Source organism: Myodes glareolus, chromosome 17, assembly GCF_982192425.1.
Source record: "Myodes glareolus chromosome 17, mMyoGla1.1, whole genome shotgun sequence".
In the NCBI taxonomy this organism is placed as follows: Eukaryota; Metazoa; Chordata; class Mammalia; order Rodentia; family Cricetidae; genus Myodes; species Myodes glareolus.
The window spans coordinates 62,772,574-62,789,728 of record NC_142042.1 but is presented as its reverse complement, the minus strand read 5'-3'; the positions used below and the strand labels follow the sequence as shown (position 1 = coordinate 62,789,728).

General features: G+C 44.9%; 1 protein-coding gene across 4 annotated transcripts in view; it reads right to left on the bottom strand.

The window, feature by feature from the left end:
* Nucleotides 1–17,155, bottom strand: part of Tuft1 (tuftelin 1) — a 44,689-nt gene that overhangs the window by 14,117 nt on the left and 13,417 nt on the right. For 2 of the 4 annotated variants that reach the window (XM_085678015.2, XM_048427912.3), the window contains exons 2-6: nt 11,260–11,334; nt 10,800–10,901; nt 5,414–5,500; nt 4,683–4,772; nt 2,850–2,915 (exon numbers count right to left, since the gene is read on the bottom strand). In XM_085678015.2, the coding sequence (XP_085534141.1) occupies nt 2,850–2,915; nt 4,683–4,772; nt 5,414–5,500; nt 10,800–10,901; nt 11,260–11,334 (420 nt within the window). The remainder of the gene's footprint in view (nt 1–2,849; nt 2,916–4,682; nt 4,773–5,413; nt 5,501–10,799; nt 10,902–11,259; nt 11,335–17,155) is intronic. The other 2 variants (XM_085678016.2, XM_048427913.3) reach the window with 1 other exon arrangement.

The following is a 17,155-nucleotide window of genomic DNA, read 5'->3' as shown; positions in this document are numbered from 1 at the left end:
AAAATGCTCAGCCCCAAAATACTGTCCTTGGGGCTGGGTGTGCACTTCAGTGGTAGAGGCCATAATTGTTGAAGAGACCCAGGTTCAAGCCTCAGCATTAAACAGACAGAAGCTCTTAAAAACAAAATAAAACAAACAAACAAAAGCCACCCACCACAGAAACAGAAGGCAAACAAAGAAATGCAGAGTGAGATGCAATCTCAAAATTGTAACTTAGTATTTGCATGAATTAAAAGGCAGAGAACATTTCACTAAAGCATAACTTTTTCCCTTTGGAGATGAGACTGGACAGAGAGACAGGAAAAGTGAGGGGTCATGGGAAGAGAAAGAAACCCCTATTTCTGGAATTTGTTCACAGACAAAACTGTGAACACTGATAAAGCCAAGAGTGGTTAGATACACTGGATTTCCTAAGAGGAGTTAAACAAGGATGCTAAAAATAACAAATGAACTAAGCTCACTTTGGGCCAAAATGTTTGTAAACATGACCATATTATCACTCCTCTGTCATTCCAAATACCCAGACAATATCCCTCATAAATCTCTTTACAGGAGAGAACCATCTCCTCCGAGCTGTCTTCTGACCTTCACACACATTTGGGGGCATTCACATGTACATGCTCACACATACTCGAGTGCACGCACACAATAAATAAATAAATGTTTAAAAAAAAAACCTGTTTTAAACCACCTGACAATTTCATTAACAAAAAGAAATTCTTTCAGACTAGAAATAAATCAACTCATATATTTTGACTTAATTTTTAAACTTTTAAAAAAATATTTATCTATTTATTATGTATACAATATTCTGTCTGTGTGTATGCCTGCAGGCCTGAAGAGGGCACCAGACCCCACTACAGATGGTTGTGAGCCACCATGTGGTTGCTGGGAATTGAACTCAGGACCTTTGGAAGAGAAGGCAATGCTCTTAACCTCTGAGCCATCTCTCCAGCCCCCTTAATTTTTAAACTTAAAACATAAGTTTTGCTTAGTCTTCAAATCGTATTGTAAATTATGTCCTTTGAGCAGTGTAATCTAGAAACCACATGATCACAAACCGCCACTGTAAAGACCCCTAAGTTGACACCCCTCTAGCGAAGCCCGTGTGCTGCCATTTTCCTAAGCTTCCCTCTCTCGTGGCCCACATGAAATCTGAAACGTGTGCTATCCCTTATCTTTACTAATAAACTGCCAACTTTGCTTCACTCTGACCCGCCCTAGAGTTAGTGTAGTCAAGAACCTGGCTCTCTTCCTCGTGGCAGTGCCTAGGGTGAGGCGAAGCCCTCAGGATGGTCACAGGCCACTGCTGCCACTGCTGCACAGATTAAAACTCTGAAAATTTTCTCCTTTTACGTTTCTGTTTCTGAATTCCCAAGATTTTCTATAGTTAGCATGTCTTATTGAGGTGGTTTGAATGTAACTGACCCCATAAGCTCACAGGGAATGACACTATTAGGAGGTGTAGTTTTGTTGGAGGAAGTGTGTCACTGTGGGGAAGACTTTGAGGGCTCATATATGACCAAGCCACGCCTAGTGCCTCAGTCCACTTCCTGCTGCCTTCTGATCAAGATGTAGCCAGCACCATGTCTGCCTGCAGGCCATGTTGGTAATGGATTGAACTTTGGAAATTATAAGACGCCACCTCAATTAAATGTTTTCCTTACAAGAGCTACTGTGGTCATGGTGCCTCTTCATAGCAATAGAAACTCTAACTAAGACACAAGGTACAAGTCTCGTTTTTTAAAAAGCACAGCAGCTGAGGAGACTGAAGCTCTATGAAATAACATGGGAAGACTTAAATAAAGCCAGGTAGTATGGTGTACACCTTTAGTTCCAGCACTCAGGAAGCAGAGGCAGGAGGATCTCTATGAGTTCCAGGGTCACTACACAGAGAAACCCTGTCTCAAAAACAAAACAACAACAACAAAAGGCTTAAATACAAAGCCAGGAGGCTGGGAAAATGCCTCAGGAGTAAGAGCGCTTACACAGCATACAAGAGGGGAAGTGAACAGAAGTAATATCTACAAGAGCTAGTTCCAGGACAGGTTCCAAAGCTACAGAGAAACCCTGCCTTAGGGGGAAAAAAAAAGAAAGAAAGAAAAAAAAGAAAAAGAAAGAAAAAAATGGTAGTCAACTTTAGATAAATATTAGACTCACTTAAAAACAGCTTTAAAAAATCACAGTGCTGGGAGCTGGAGAGCAACTCCAGCTCAGAGGTTACGAGCACTGGCTGCTCTTCAAGAGGTCATGAATTCAACTCCCAGCAACCACATGGTGGCTCAACCATCTAGGTTGAGATCTGGTGACCTCTTCTGGCGTGTAGGCATATATGCAGTCAGAACACTGTATACATAATAAATAAATAAAATCTTTTTAAAAAACAAAAACATGATGCTGGCACTACAGAGATGGCTCAGCAGTTAAGAGATCCTCCTGCTCTACCAGAGGATCCAAGTTCAGTTCCCAGCACCCACATGATGGCTCAAAACTGTAACACTAAGTCCAGGGGATCCAACAGCCTCTTCTGTCCTCCAGGGCACCATGCTTGCAAAATCCTCATGAACATTTAAAAACAATTACTCTACATCTCCAGGGATGGGACCCAGGCATCACCTCCTTTAAAGCTCGTAAGTCTCACCCAAGGGGCAGCCAAGCAAAGTCATCCTCTTTGAGGACCCGCCCGCTCCAGTCGGCTGGCAGTGGCTACTCCTAAGCTTGCAGAACGTCCACTTATCTCTGTTGTTAAATTTTTATACCAAATGAGGTTTGAGGTGGAACGGCTGGGGGCAGGGAATGCTGCCTGTCGGTTAAGCTCAGTTCACCATGGTCTTTCCCCTGCTACTTACCTCAAGTGGGCTGCTGTAGAGAGTCATGGGACCCTGACTAAAGCCATTTGGCTTTTCTAGTACCACCTGTGTAAAGAAAAAAAAATCCAGAGTTAAAAACAATTTGAGCAACCTAGCAAACAATTCTGATGATATCTAAGATATCTAAATCTAAGATATCTGATGAAATCTAAACATTTCTAAGATATCAAACCCTACAGAGCAGTGAGGTGGCTCAGAGTCTACAGAGCAGTAGACTCTGAGTCACTTGCCACCAAACCACCTGAGTTCAGTCCCCAGAAACACTTGGCAGAGGAGAGAACTGACTACCACAATTTGTCCCGACATCCACATGTGAGTCATGGCATGAGTGCATGCATACACACACTCAACATGTGTTCAGGCTCACATGCAAAATAAATGTAAAAACATTCTTTTTATCTTTTATGGATGAGAAGAGAAAGAAATAGGAAAAGGAAGAGAAGGAGGGAGCTCGGGAGGTGAAAGATTTCCAGTGCTCTAAGGCAAACAGAAAGTAGAGGGTAGGTAGCAAGCTGGCCTTGAGAGGCAACTGTAACCTGTAGGATGGGTGAAACAGACCTCAGGCTAAAGCCTGCAGCGGACTGGAAAAGGTCTGAGGTGCTTCCCTCCCAGGAATACAGGCCGCTGCTTGCCACGCACAGAGGTTTCCTTTCCATGGAGATTCTGACAGGTTTTGACAAGGACTAACCAAGAGAGGAAAAGCTTTTGCTACCACTCTGTCTAACCCGAAGCCAGACCGCTCATCACATGATCTCAACAAGGGGCCTGGGGTTGGGCCCTAGCTCTGACTGTGCACAAAAGTTCTGGTGGCACTCGACAGGTGCCTCCCACCAGCCAGGGTGACATCAGGCCTCGGTGCTGTTTCGGCCAAAAAAAAAAAAAAAAGAACTCTGGAAACATCCAGCCCATGAAACCCAGCGGAGACAAGGAGGAGCCCTTTTGGCACCAGTGGCTCAGAACAGGGAGGGGGCTGCTGCTGGAGAAAGATCATCTGACCCAAACTCAAGTCTCAGGAGCCAGAGTGAGGCATTAAGAGGACTTGCTCTGCTTCTGAGGCCATTTCTGTTCGGGAACTTTGAGAAGGCTGGAGAGCAGAATCCCACACTACTCTCCCAGAGATTTACATAGTGTTTGCTCCTGCATTGCTGATGCCTCTGTTTCCTACATGGGCAGGCTAAGGATACAGGGACAGGATGGAGTTTCCTTGACCAGGGTTGAGATAACTGCACACACAAATAGACTGGATCAAGACTTCCACTTTGGGACTGGAGAGACCCGCAAGTCCCAGCACCCATATGGCAGCTCATAACCACCTGTGACTTCAGTTCCAGGGATCTGACACTCTTGGCCTTCCGGAACACTGGGTGCAGACACGGTACATATACACACAGACAGGCAAAGACTCATACACATAAAATAAAAATAATAAATGTTAGTTGGGTGTGGTAGTACACACCTTTAATCCTAGCACTTGAGAGCCAGAGGCTAGTGGATCTCTGTGAGTTCCAGGCCATCTTGGTCTACATAGTGAGTTCTAAGACAGCTAGGGCTGCATAGAAAAATCTTGTCTCAAAATAAAAAATAAAATAAAAAAATACAGAAATAATAAATCTTTATATATAAAAAAAGACTTCCATTTCTACTTAGGCTCACCCAAATTCGGCAAGAGCAACTTACGAGAAGTTTGAATACCTAGGTGATTGTCCAAGGCTACATGCTGGAGCCCTATTTCTGTGAGTTCTCAGGAAGCCGGAGCCCTACTGCGCCCTCCCTTCCTGGCCATGCTAGGGAGTCAGCACCATTCCCAAGTACCTGGATCTCCTGCCGCTGCAGAGGGTCTCCCGGACTCCTGTCAAGCTTGCTACTTATATCCTCCCGGAGCTTCTGCAAGCAGTTCCTGGCCTGGGGAAAAGAAGGCCGAGACACTTGAGGCTCAGGGCAGGGAAAGCAAACCTCTAGGTCATATCCCCGATCCATACTGCTTTCAGTGTGACATTGTGCTGCCAGGGGATGCAGACAGGAATTGTGCTCGGGGGAGGTGACAACCTAGTCTCTCCTGCCCTAGCAACAAGATGACCCCCTCCCCTGGCAGCACCGACATGCTAGCTGAAAAGACAAATAAGATGCGCAGTGTGGAATCCAGTGACAAGTGCTAAGGAGGAGCACCAGTCAGGCAGGGGCTGGGAAACACTGGGGAAGGTGGCGGACTACACAGCCAAACAGCCATACAGCTGGCCTGGTACAGGACACGTGATCATTTGTTGATTAGTGGATTAGATCCAAAGATCAAGAATGCTATCTGACAGCACTCGGGAAACAGAGGCCTGCATACGGAGTTCCAGGACAGCCAGGGCTCCAACAGAGATCCTGTCTCAGAAAACAAATAACAAGTAGAAATAAATAAATAATGTATATGACACATAGGAGGCCATGGGCACTGCAGTGACACAAAGGGAGCAGAAAAAGAAAAAAGGGAGCCCCCCAGATTTAGGTTCAGGGACTCTAGGTGCTCCCTCCCTCCTTCCCAGGAACAGGGTCCGCACCTCCTGAATGTACTGGACCTCACTCTTCAGCTGGTCGATGTTCTTCTCGTGGATCATCTTGTCTCCTGGCCTCCCCTTCAGGTACACCTGCAATGAGGACCGCACTGTTTAGCTAAAACACAGCCTCACTCCCAGGAGGAAGGAGCATACTGTGAGCACCAGCTTACCAGGTGACAAACTGGTGATTCAGCTCAGAAGAGTTGGAAATGGACTCCCATTACTCCGTGTAGGCAGAGCTGGGGACCAGACTCAGGTCTTCATGCACGCTAGACAAGCACTACCAATTGAGCTACAGCCCAACCCCAAAATGCATTACTCTTGGACCTATTTAATCTGCTTCTAGGAATTCATCCTAACAACAAAGTCAGCTAAGCGACACACAACCACACCAGCACACACTCAACCACACTATGTAACTTGATGGAAAAGTGACCGGAAGGATGCACTCTGAGCCAGTCACGCAGTCCCCACGGGAAGAAGGACTGAAGGCTCTGCTCGGCATGGCCTTTTCCAGCTGCTGAAACATCTCTGACCGCTAGCATATGTACACTCGGTAGCATCTATGCTCAGCCAAGTATTAGACATTGATACAAAAGAAAAACAGACAAAATGTGCAACAATGGATAATGGATTCAGTAAGTCATTGCATTTAGTGGAATATCATGCTGCCATTAAAAGGCTGATAGGTCTAGACACAGAAGACGTTACAATGTGTCATTCAGTGTGGGCGGAGGAGAGGATGGGACAGCGTGTACTAACATTTTCTTTTTTTAAAAAGTACAGGTATATATCGAGGAGGGCATACAGTAAGATGTTTACAACGGTTATCCTGCTAGACTATGAGGTAGCTTCATCTTCTTCAAGAGGCATGCAATTACTCTGAGTAAGGAAAATAAATAAAGTAATTAAAGGCATTCCGTTTGGAAAGGAAGAAGTGAAGCAATGCCTATTTGCAGATGACATAACCTAGCGTAGAGAGCAGTCTAAAATCCCCAGGGAACGCCGCGGCTACAGCGGCGAGAGCAGTCTAAAATCCCCAGGGAACGCCGCTGCTACAGCGGCGAGGCTGAAGGACACCACCTCAACGTACAAACAGGCTGTCTTCCCACATCCTAGCAGTCAGCAATCCAAAGATGAAACCTTGACAGGGGAGATGGTGGCTCAGTGGCTAGGAGCACTTCTCTGAAACCGTGAGGCCAAGATTCAGATTCCAGCCCCAGGTAACACACTGGCTTCCCCACAAGTGATGTGACCCCAGCTTCAAGCGAGGCAGAGATGGAAAGGTCTTCAGGGCTCGGGAGCTTCCAGTATAACTCAGAGAAGACAGGCCTCAGGTTTAGGGAGAGACCCCTGCCTCGGCGGAAAAGGCAAACATGACAGAAGACACTCAGAGACCTCTTTGGCCTTTGCACATGCGCACAGCACACAGGTACACAATACTCCCCCAGTACACATAAATAAATATAATAATAATAAACAAAATTCCATTTGTAGCTGGCTGTGGCAGCACACACTTGTAATCCTAGCACCTGAGAGGCTGAGGCAGGAGTTCCAGGCTAGTCTGAACTACAAAGTGAAATCCTATCTTAAAAATAAAAATAGGGGGGCTGGAGAGATGGCTCAGAGGTAAAGAGCACTGGCTGCTCTTCCACAGGTCCCGAGGTCAATTCCCAGGAACCACACGGTGGCTCACAACCATCTGTAATGAGATCTGGTGCTTTCTTCTGGCATGTAGACATACATGCAGGTGGAACACTATGTACAAAATAAATAAATAAAATTTAAAAATAAATAAATTAAATAAAGTAAAAATAGGATCCCCTTGGCCACCGGGCAGCAGAAAACCATCCAAGTAAGCCATGCGGATGTGAGTGGCAGTGTAACTACCAGAGACCATGACGAGACTGTGGTTCCTGCAGCCGCTGAGGGCCATGAGGTGGGTCAGTGGTCATGGTAAGGCCAAGGGCCATGTTTGCCATGGATGTCCACGTGATGCCTGTGGTCTGGGCTGCAGCCTGAAGCCACGTTAACGTATGTGAGCGAGGGAGCACTGGCCCCGCCCCTTGCCAGCCCACAGCACGGCCATGCAGGTGGTTCTGTAAGCACAGGCACCACTATGGGCACCAGGCGCCACTATGGGCACCGCTCTATATTGCTCAGCTCTCCTCAGCGCATGGCTTCTGGTACAGATGCAGGTGGAGAAGGGCTCAGCCTCCCTTGAGGGCTGAACTGAGGCTTCAGGGAATATATGGAAGACAAAACTGGACTTGGTTTTTGTTCTGTTTTGGGGGAAGTCAGAGGGAAGGAGAGTGGACACAGGAAGACTGGCAGGTAAGCATAATAGGGGTCCATGATGTAAGACTCCCAAATAATCAACAAAATTTTTTAAAAATTAAAAATATAATGTGCTGTTACTTTAAGAAAATAATAACAACAGCAACAATAGATTCCAAGTCAGGCATACTGGCACACACCTTTAATTCCAGCACTCAGGAGGCAAAGGCAGGCAGATCTTTGTGAGTTTGGGGCCAAACTAGTCTACAAAATGAGTTCCAGGACAATCAAAGAACCCTGTCTCAAAAACCCAAAACAAACAAACAAACAAATAAAAATATTCCAAAGCTGGGTATGGTGGCATACGATTTTAAAGTGAGCACTTAGGAGGCAGAGGCATGAAAACAGAGTTGAGTCAACCTGGACTACATACCAAGTTCCAAGCAAGCCTGCACATAATGTAAGACCTTACTTATCTCAGAATATAACAAAGTAAGGGTGTGGAGAGAGGAATCAATAATACTTGTTCTTGCAGAGGACTCAGCTTTGGTTCCCAACGTGACAACTCAGAACCATCTGTAGTTCTAGTTCTAGGGGAGCCTAATGCCCTTTTCTGACCTATGTAGACATCAGGTACCCACATGGTATACAGACATAAATGTGAGCAAAACATGCATACACACTGGGCGGTGCTGGCGCACGCCTTTAATCCCAGCACTTCGAAGGCAGGGGCATCTCTGTGAGTTCGAGGCCAGCCTGGTCTACAGAGCACAGAGCGAGTTCCAGGACAGACTCCAAAAGCTACAGAGAAACCTCGGGGGAGGGGGGACACAAAACAAAACAAAACAAAAAAACAAAAAACAAGGGAAGCAGAGACAGGTGGTTTGAGATCAGCCTGGTTTACAAAGCGAGTTCCAGAACAGCCAGGGCTACACAGAGAAACCCTGTCTTGAAAAACAAAACAAAACAAAAAAAGAATCAAACAAATTTAAAATAAATTTTTAAATAGCAAAATAAATTCAAGTTTTCTATTTTGAAATTTACAAACCAGTTACTGTAAAAAAAATTAACTTAAAAAAATGAACCTCATGGTTTACCCCATCTTTCTTTACAGGAAGACTCAGACAGCAATCCCTCCTAAACTGACCAACAGATTCAACACATTCCTACTGAAACCAGCTGGCTTCTTTGCGGAAACTGGTAAGCTGAACCTAAAGTCCATAAAGAAATGTCAGGAGGCTCAGCAGGTAAGAGCACTGGCTGCTCTTCCAGGGGAGCCTGGTTTGATTCCCAGCACCCACATGGCAGCTCACAACTTGTCTGTGACTCCAGTTCCAGGGAATCTGGCACCCTTGCACAGATATACTGGCAAACAAAACACCAATGCACATAAAAATAAATAAATCTTAAAAAGAAATGTAAAGAACTCTGGGCATCCACCAAAAAACCTAAACAAAACAGTTTCATAATTAGCTACAAAGTTACAATAATCACTACCCAGGATGCCACTGCCATATGAACTGATGAATTGCAGATTAGAAAAATTACTGATACAAGCATGAAAATATGCTAAATGCATTCATATATGAAAGCTCACACTGAATCCCATTAGTACATGAATCAACATATCAATTAAAATAAATATTTTTAAAAGATTATTTATTTATTATGTATACAGCACTCTGTCTGCGTGTATGCTGTAGGCCAGAAGAAGGCACCAGATCTCATTACAGATGGTTGTGAGCCACCATGTGGTTGCTGGGAATTGAACTCAGGACTCTGGAAGAGCAGCTGTGCTCTTAACTGCTAAGCCATCTCTCCAGCCACTAAGATAGATATTTTGAAAAAGGAAACAAACTAAAGAAAATAGGTCACATGCTGTTGATTATAATATACACAAGTATCCAGAATAAGCAAGGCCAAAAGACATTAAATTGCAGCCAGAGCTGGAGAAATTGGAGAAATAACTGGAGATGTTTCTGAAGTCAGGCCTGGTGGCATGTCTGAAGTCCCAGGATTCAGGAGGCTAAGGCCCAGGGATACTGAGTCTGAGGCAAAACTAAACTGCATAGACATGGTCATTAATTTTGCTTTGTTTTGTTTTGTTGCGTTGCCCTGGCTGTCTTGGAAAATGTTCTGTAGACCAGGCTAGCTTCGAATTTTACAAAGATTTCACTACTGCCCAGCTCACCTAGTATTTAATTAAAAATAAGAAAAAAAATCCTGGAATTTAAAGTGGTGATGAATCCACATTCCAAGGCTACAGTAAGCACTATCATTTAACCATTTTAACCGAGTTCACAGTGTCACAGGCAAATTACCAACTCTATATTATGTTCTAAAGTTATTTTTAATTTTTTAAATGCATTTTTTTAATTTAAAAAGTATTTATCTATTTTTTATGTGCATTGGAGTTTTGCCAGCAGGCATGTCTGTCTGTATACCACACGTGTCTGGTACCCTGCAAGGCATTAGACTCCCTGACACGGAAGTTACAGACAACTGTAAGCTACCATGTAGGTTCTGGGACTCAAATCCAGGTCCTTTGGAAGAGCACCCTAAGCTTTTAACCTCTAATCCATTTCCCTAGCCACACATCTTTAAATTTTTAATTATGTGTATTATGTATAATACACATAACAGGAGACTGTTGTGAGAAATTTGTTCTCACTGAAACTCCGTGACTGCCAATAAAGTTTACTTTGAATCAGAGTGCAAAGTTAGCAACTAGCTGACCAGAATTAGCTATTGGAGAACCCAGGACACATATAGGGAGACACAGGAAGTAGGAGGGAGTGGCTTAAAAGAGTCACAGGCACTATACTATACTACACAAGCACACCAAGTGCTTTTAACCACTGAGTCAACTCCCCAGCCTCTTCTAAAGTTATTTTTAAAAAAGAAGGAAAATTGTTCATGCCCATGCCTGGAGCCAGGCTCAACTACAAGAGTGTACTCTGGGTGTTAGAACTGCTGCAGGAGATAACCAGGAGCTAGCTAGCATCTCCCTGATCTCTCCTGTTGGTGTATGAGCTGTCAATCAGCAGCTCCCTTCACATACCTGCAGGATGTGGGGAAGCAGAAAGAAAAAGGGAACGTGAACTAAGCTCACCTTAATGATCTCTTCGTGCCCGTCATGGGACTCCACCAGTTCTGAAGCCAGAGCATTCCCAGAGGAGCGATCAGACACCATGGCGTAAGTCTTCCTGCCCGCCTGCCAGAGAGACAGAAGTGACTCAGAAACCACACAGCAACCGGGACCTTCTGCCCTCAAACCCACACAGACACCTAAGGAAGCTTCAGTCTGATTTCTTTGCCCCCCAAGAGCAGCCATACAGCAACAAGGACACAGGGCAGGGGACGTTAGTAGAAAACTTGGCTTAGCTTTTATTTTAGAGGGGGCCTCCCACTTCCCAAAGCACAAGGCTGAGTTAGCTGGGTGTGTCTGAAAGGAGATGCTCGCAGGCTTGCAGCAACAGATGTGGCTCCAGGCAACACCAGGGTGAAGGAAGGGTCAGGAGCAATGAAAAACTGGCTGAGAGGAAGCCTCGTCCCAGCAGACACCGTGATACCTTCTGGGCTATGTGCTCAAGTTCCTCTCCTGTCAGTTCACCCTGGAGGGTCAGCCTGAGAACGTCCACACTGCCCTAGTAATGACAACAGCAACAGAGACCCCTTAGCTGGAGAGCCTACAGCCAGCAAAGGTGGACTCTCTGGCAGGCCTTGACAAAGACAAGTCCAAAGAAATGCTCTCGGCTCGTCCAATATCAGGTCTCCCTGGGTACTGGCATGTCTCTGACCTGAGAATGACTACAGGCTCATGGCTCCACACGGCCCCAGATCACAGGAGCACAGGGTATTGATTCTCCTTCCCCAGAAAACAGAGAAATTATCCCCAGACTATCACCTCCAAGCCAAAATTCTTGCTTGCTTGTTTGTTTGGAGACTGGGTCTCACCCTGTCCAGGATAGCCTTGAACTGCTGATTTTCCTTCCCCCACTGCTAAGATTACAGGTGTACACCAATGCACTCTGCTCTTGAACCCAGAATTTCTACCCCTGATAAACAGTCAGGAACTTTTTGAAGACTAGGATATCCTTCTGAAACCAAACAATAAGTCGAACCCTGAGTCCCAATTTGGGAGTGGACACACACACACTCATGTACATACACGCAAACATACATAAAGACCCACATGCACGCGCACACATACATATAAATATACACATACATGCACACACACATGCATATGTACATACACACAAACATACACAGAGACACACATGCGTGTGCACACACACATATATAAATGCAGACACATATACATATGTACATACACACGTACACACAAACATAAAGACCCACATGCACACACATATATATACACATATACGTATGTACATACACACATACATATACACATGAATGCACACACATACATACACACACACACACTGAGACACAGACAGACAGACACACACTCACTCACACATAATTTAAGCACTTAACAGGCTGAGGCAGGAAGATCATCAATTCGAGGCCAGCCTAGAATACACATTTCTAAAAAACAAACAAGCACACGGCAAACAAAGAAACAAAACCTGAATACAACCAAGCCTCTATTAGCCATTTGGAAATGATCCAAATTACAGAAGGCAAGATAACAAGTATTTCACTCTGAGATCAGAGTAATTTCAAAGGACGAAGGCGACTTTGCTAACTCAGGGTAGACTAAACACCTGTGGGGACAACTAAAAACCTCAGAGAGGAAAACAAAAGTGAGAGAAAAGCAGGCGGCTAGAAATTTAGGATGCATGGGGACTTAGCCACTCTGGGCCTCAGTTCAAATGGGGAAGGGAAGGGGCTGACAGTCAGAGGGAGGCAGCATGAGGGAGAAGAACAGAGATGGAAACTCCTGCTTTCTTCCTTTCTGGTTTTCTTGCAGTGCTGGGATGGAACCCAGGCTACTTGTCCATGTTAGACTCCACCCAGCTACACCCCAGACCCCAAGAGAAGATGGATGTGCTGGGCATCCCAAGGAGGAAAGCGACATTGAGCTAGTGCCAGGAGGCACAAACAGCTAGATCTGCATTTGAGGGCAGACTGGTCTATGGAGCAAACTCCAGGCCACAGAGGTAGAGAGTAAGACCTTGTCTCAAAATAAATTAAATCAAACTGATATGAAAAACAACAAAGAAGCAGACTCATCAAGATGGCTCTGAAGGTAAAGGCCTTTTGCCACCAAGACTGGTGATCATCATAAATGGGAAAAAAAGATTAAGAATGTAGATTACAGTGTTGTGTTGTGTGTGTGTGTGTGCAGGTTGAAGTCCAGGGTTAACCTCAGGTATTTTCCTCATCCCCTTCCCCTCTGGCAAGGTCTCACTATGTAGCCCTGGTTATCTTGAAACTCACTATTTAGAGCAGGCTGTCCTTGAACTCACAGGGCCCTGCCTAAATCCACCTTATTTCTTGAGACAAAGTTACTCACTAAACCTGGAGCTAGGTTGGAAAGCCAGCAAAGCGCTCCCAAATCCTCCTGTCTCTGCCCTCGCTTACTGAGATTACAGGCACATGCTGCCACCAAGGGTCAAACTCAGGTCCTCAAGATTGCACTTTACCCCAGCTCCAGAAGTTTGTTTGCTTAGAAAGGATTTCTTTATTTTTATTTTATGTGAATAAGTGCTTTTCTTGCAGATATGGATGTGTAGCATTTGTGTGCAATGCTCTTGGGGGCCAGAAGAGGGCACCAAATCATCGGAACTGGTACAGACAGTTGAGTCTCCATGTGGGTGGTGGGAACCAAAGCCAGGTCCTCTGCAAGAGCAGTCAGTGCTCTTAGACTCTGAGCATCTCTCCCGCCTCCCTGCCCACTCTCACCACAAAAATGATAACTGTGTGAGGCCATGCATATGCTGCTTAGCTAGATCCATCATTCCACACTATACACATACCTCAAATAATACAATTTTATCTGTCCTTTAAAAAAAGGTATGTCAGGTGTGGTGGCACACACCTTTTTGAGACTAGTTCTCACTATGTAACCTAGAATTTGCTATGCAGACCAAGCTGGCTTTGACCTCAGAGATCTGCCTGTCTTTGTACTAGGATTAGAGGCATGTACCACCAATCTTAGTCAAGAAAACTAAGACAATTGCTAGGTACAGGTTAATCTTAGCAGTTAGTAAGGAGGAGAGTGGATTGGAAACAGTGATGGTTCTAATTAGGGTCTAATCAGCTTGACACAACCCAGAATCACCTGGGAAAGGAGGCTCAGCGAGAAACTCTCTAGATTAAGTCAGGCAATGGTGGCATACGCCTTTGGTCCCAGCACTCGGGAGGCAGAGGCAAGAAGATCTCTGAATTTGAGGCCAGCCTGGTCTTCAAAGTGAGTTCTATGATATCCAGGGCTACACAGAGAAACCTTGTTTCAAAGAAGCCCAAAACAACGACAACACCAACGCCATGGTACTTATGTGCTGGAGAAGCCACCTTGGTAGGATGCTGACTAGGACGGATGAAGTTCCAAGTCAGCTTTCAACACTGCATGAGACCTGGTAGGGATGCAGACACCTGTAATCCTAGTGCCTGGGAAGTAGAGGCAAGAAGATCACAAGCTCCACCCTGGGCTACACAGTAAAATCTTGTTTCAAACGACCCCCTACCAAAAGATAATGAAACAGATATCCCTAAAATCCCCATAGCTATCAAAAGAAAAAACTAATACTATGAACAACTCTAAATATAAATTTGATCACTTATAGTAAATAGACCAATTCCTAAAATAGAGAAAAAGAACATCTATCCCTACAAGTCACTCAATCCCAAATGAATAGAGACTATAGCTCATAAGGAAATCAGGTTTATAGTCTGAACTCTCCAGGCCTGATGGTTCCACTGAATCAGCTCATGGACAGGAGAGGTAGTGCCAATTCTTTACAATCTCACCCAGAGAACAGGAGACTGTTCTTTAAGATACCAGTCCACGTGGGCATGGTCTCTTATACTTTAAATGCAGCTATAAAGCATGTGCTTGCTCTCTGACTGGTATCTTAAAGGCTATTGGCTGAAGGAGCGGAAGGAGCTCCCACAGCACTGTTCACTTGATGAAGCTAGTGTAACCCAGTACAGACAAAGACAGAAATCAATGTGCACGTGTGCATGGGTGCGGGGGGGGGCAGTGGGGATACAAACACACAACACCTGACGACAACTTGACGGACACCAGTATCTTTCACAAATATAATCTATTCCCTAATATTTTGTTATAACCAGGACAAGAACGCTAAGAGGTATTTTACTAATAAAGGGATACAGATGGTAAATAAGTACATATAAGTAATTGTAAGCACACATAAATTAAGATCACACTGAGCACCACTACAAACCCACCAGAATTACTGAAATAGCACCCATTTTGAGAGTACATATACTAAAATCGGAACAGGGCCAGTGAGGTGGCTCAGGGGTAAGGGTGCTTGCTGCCAAGCTTGAAGGCCTGAGTTCAGTCTCCAGCACTCATGTGGTAGAGACAAAGAAACCACTCTAGCAAGCTGATCTCTGTATTTGCATACACTGTGGCATATATGTGCACAGACTCATACAAAATCTCAAGTTCAAGGCCAGCCTGGGCTACAATAAGACTGTGTCTCAATATAACAAGGAAAAAATCCTTAAGAGTTATGGAAGATCTTGGCTGGCATGTACAAGGCCTTGCATCCAATCTCCAGCATCACCCACTCCCCAAAAGCCTCCCTTCAATAGGCAAATTGTTACACTTGGTGGGGTTTCGCTTATTAAAAAAATTTAAGGGGCTGGAGAGATGGCTCAGAGGTTAAGAGCATTGCCTGCTCTTCCAAAGGTCCTGAGTTCAATTCCCAGCAACCACATGGTGGCTCACAACCATCTGTAATGGGGTTTGGTGCCCTCTTCTGGCCTTCAGGCATAAACACAGACAGAATATTGTATACATAATAAATAAATAAATAAATTTAAAAAAAATTTAAGTTATGGGAATGGGTGTCATACTTGCCCTACATCTGTGCACCATGTGCATGCCCAATGACCAAGGAGGCCAGAAGAGGCTGTTGGGTCTCCGTGAACAGGAGTTACAGATGACTGAGAGCCACCATGTGGGTGCTGGGAATCAAAATCAGGTCCTCTGGAAGAGCAGCCAGTGCTCTAACTGCTGAGCTGCCTCTCTAGCCCTGTGAACTGCTAAATTTGTAAATCTATTGTATTAGAACATTGCTTTGCAATGAAAGGGGACAAGTACTGATACCTATACTAGCAATCTCCAGAGAATTATGAGTAGGAACAAAAACAATAAAAAGGTAGCCGCCATACAACTCCATTTATGTAATATTCCTGAATGAACAGGAAAGAAACGAAGACACCCTCTTCCTGTGAGCAGCCCGAGGTGACCTATGAAAATGGTTCACTACTTTCTTTTGGGTTTCAGAAAACGCTACCCAATTATGCAATTCAATTCAAGTTTTAAATCTTTGTATTCACTTTTTTTTTTTTTTTTTTTTTTTTTTTTTTGGTTTTTTGAGACAGGGTTTCTCTGTAGTTTTAGAGCCTGTCCTGGAACTAGCACTTGTAGACCAGGCTGGCCTCAAACTCATAGAGATCAGCCTGCCTCTGCCTCCCGAGTGCTGGGATTAAAGGTGTGCGCCACCACTGCCTGGCTTTATATTCATTTTAACTGCCCAGGCCAGCCAGGGTTTGCATATCGGAAAGCCAAGGAGACCACGACCTACCAAAAGCCGTCATTTTAAAGGAGCAGCGTGTGCTGGTCTGGCAGCAGATGGCAGAGTCAGTAGATGTGCCCAGGGCAAACAGTGGAGCTGGCCAGGGTCGGTGGCTAAAACACTGCTGAGTGTCTCCCAGGCTTACAAACATAGAGCAGTGCACCACTGAAGGGTTCAGCTGTGGATTCTCCAGCCACTGAGCACACCAGGTGTGCTCCAGCAAAGCGCCCACTACCAGAACTCACGAGCATACTAATCCATACATGAGCTCCCGACACACGGAGGTGACCCCTCACTGAAAAGGAACAAACTGTTTCTAAGCCAGAAGAAGAGGTTGCACAAAAGAAAAAGACTTCCTAGAAGAAACAGAAGCAGCAAAATGTTACAGCCTTGGAATAAATTCAGCACAAAATAAATGTATAAAAGAAAAAGAAAGACCAGATTAAAGATTGTTGGGAGCGAAGGAGAGGGTGGGGCAAAGGGGTAGAGTGACTGAGGCAACAGCGATGGGAGAGATGCTCGTGGTGAGCAGGGAAAGCTCAGGCAGGTGGTTTCCAGGTCAGTATCCTGCAACACAGTGTACTGGGATCTGAAACCGAGGCATAGGGAATCCTACCTATTTTTTATATTTATTTTCATTTATGTGCATTGGGGTTTTGCCTGCATGTATGTGAGGGTGTCAGATCTAAGAGTTACAAACAGTTGTGAGCTGCCA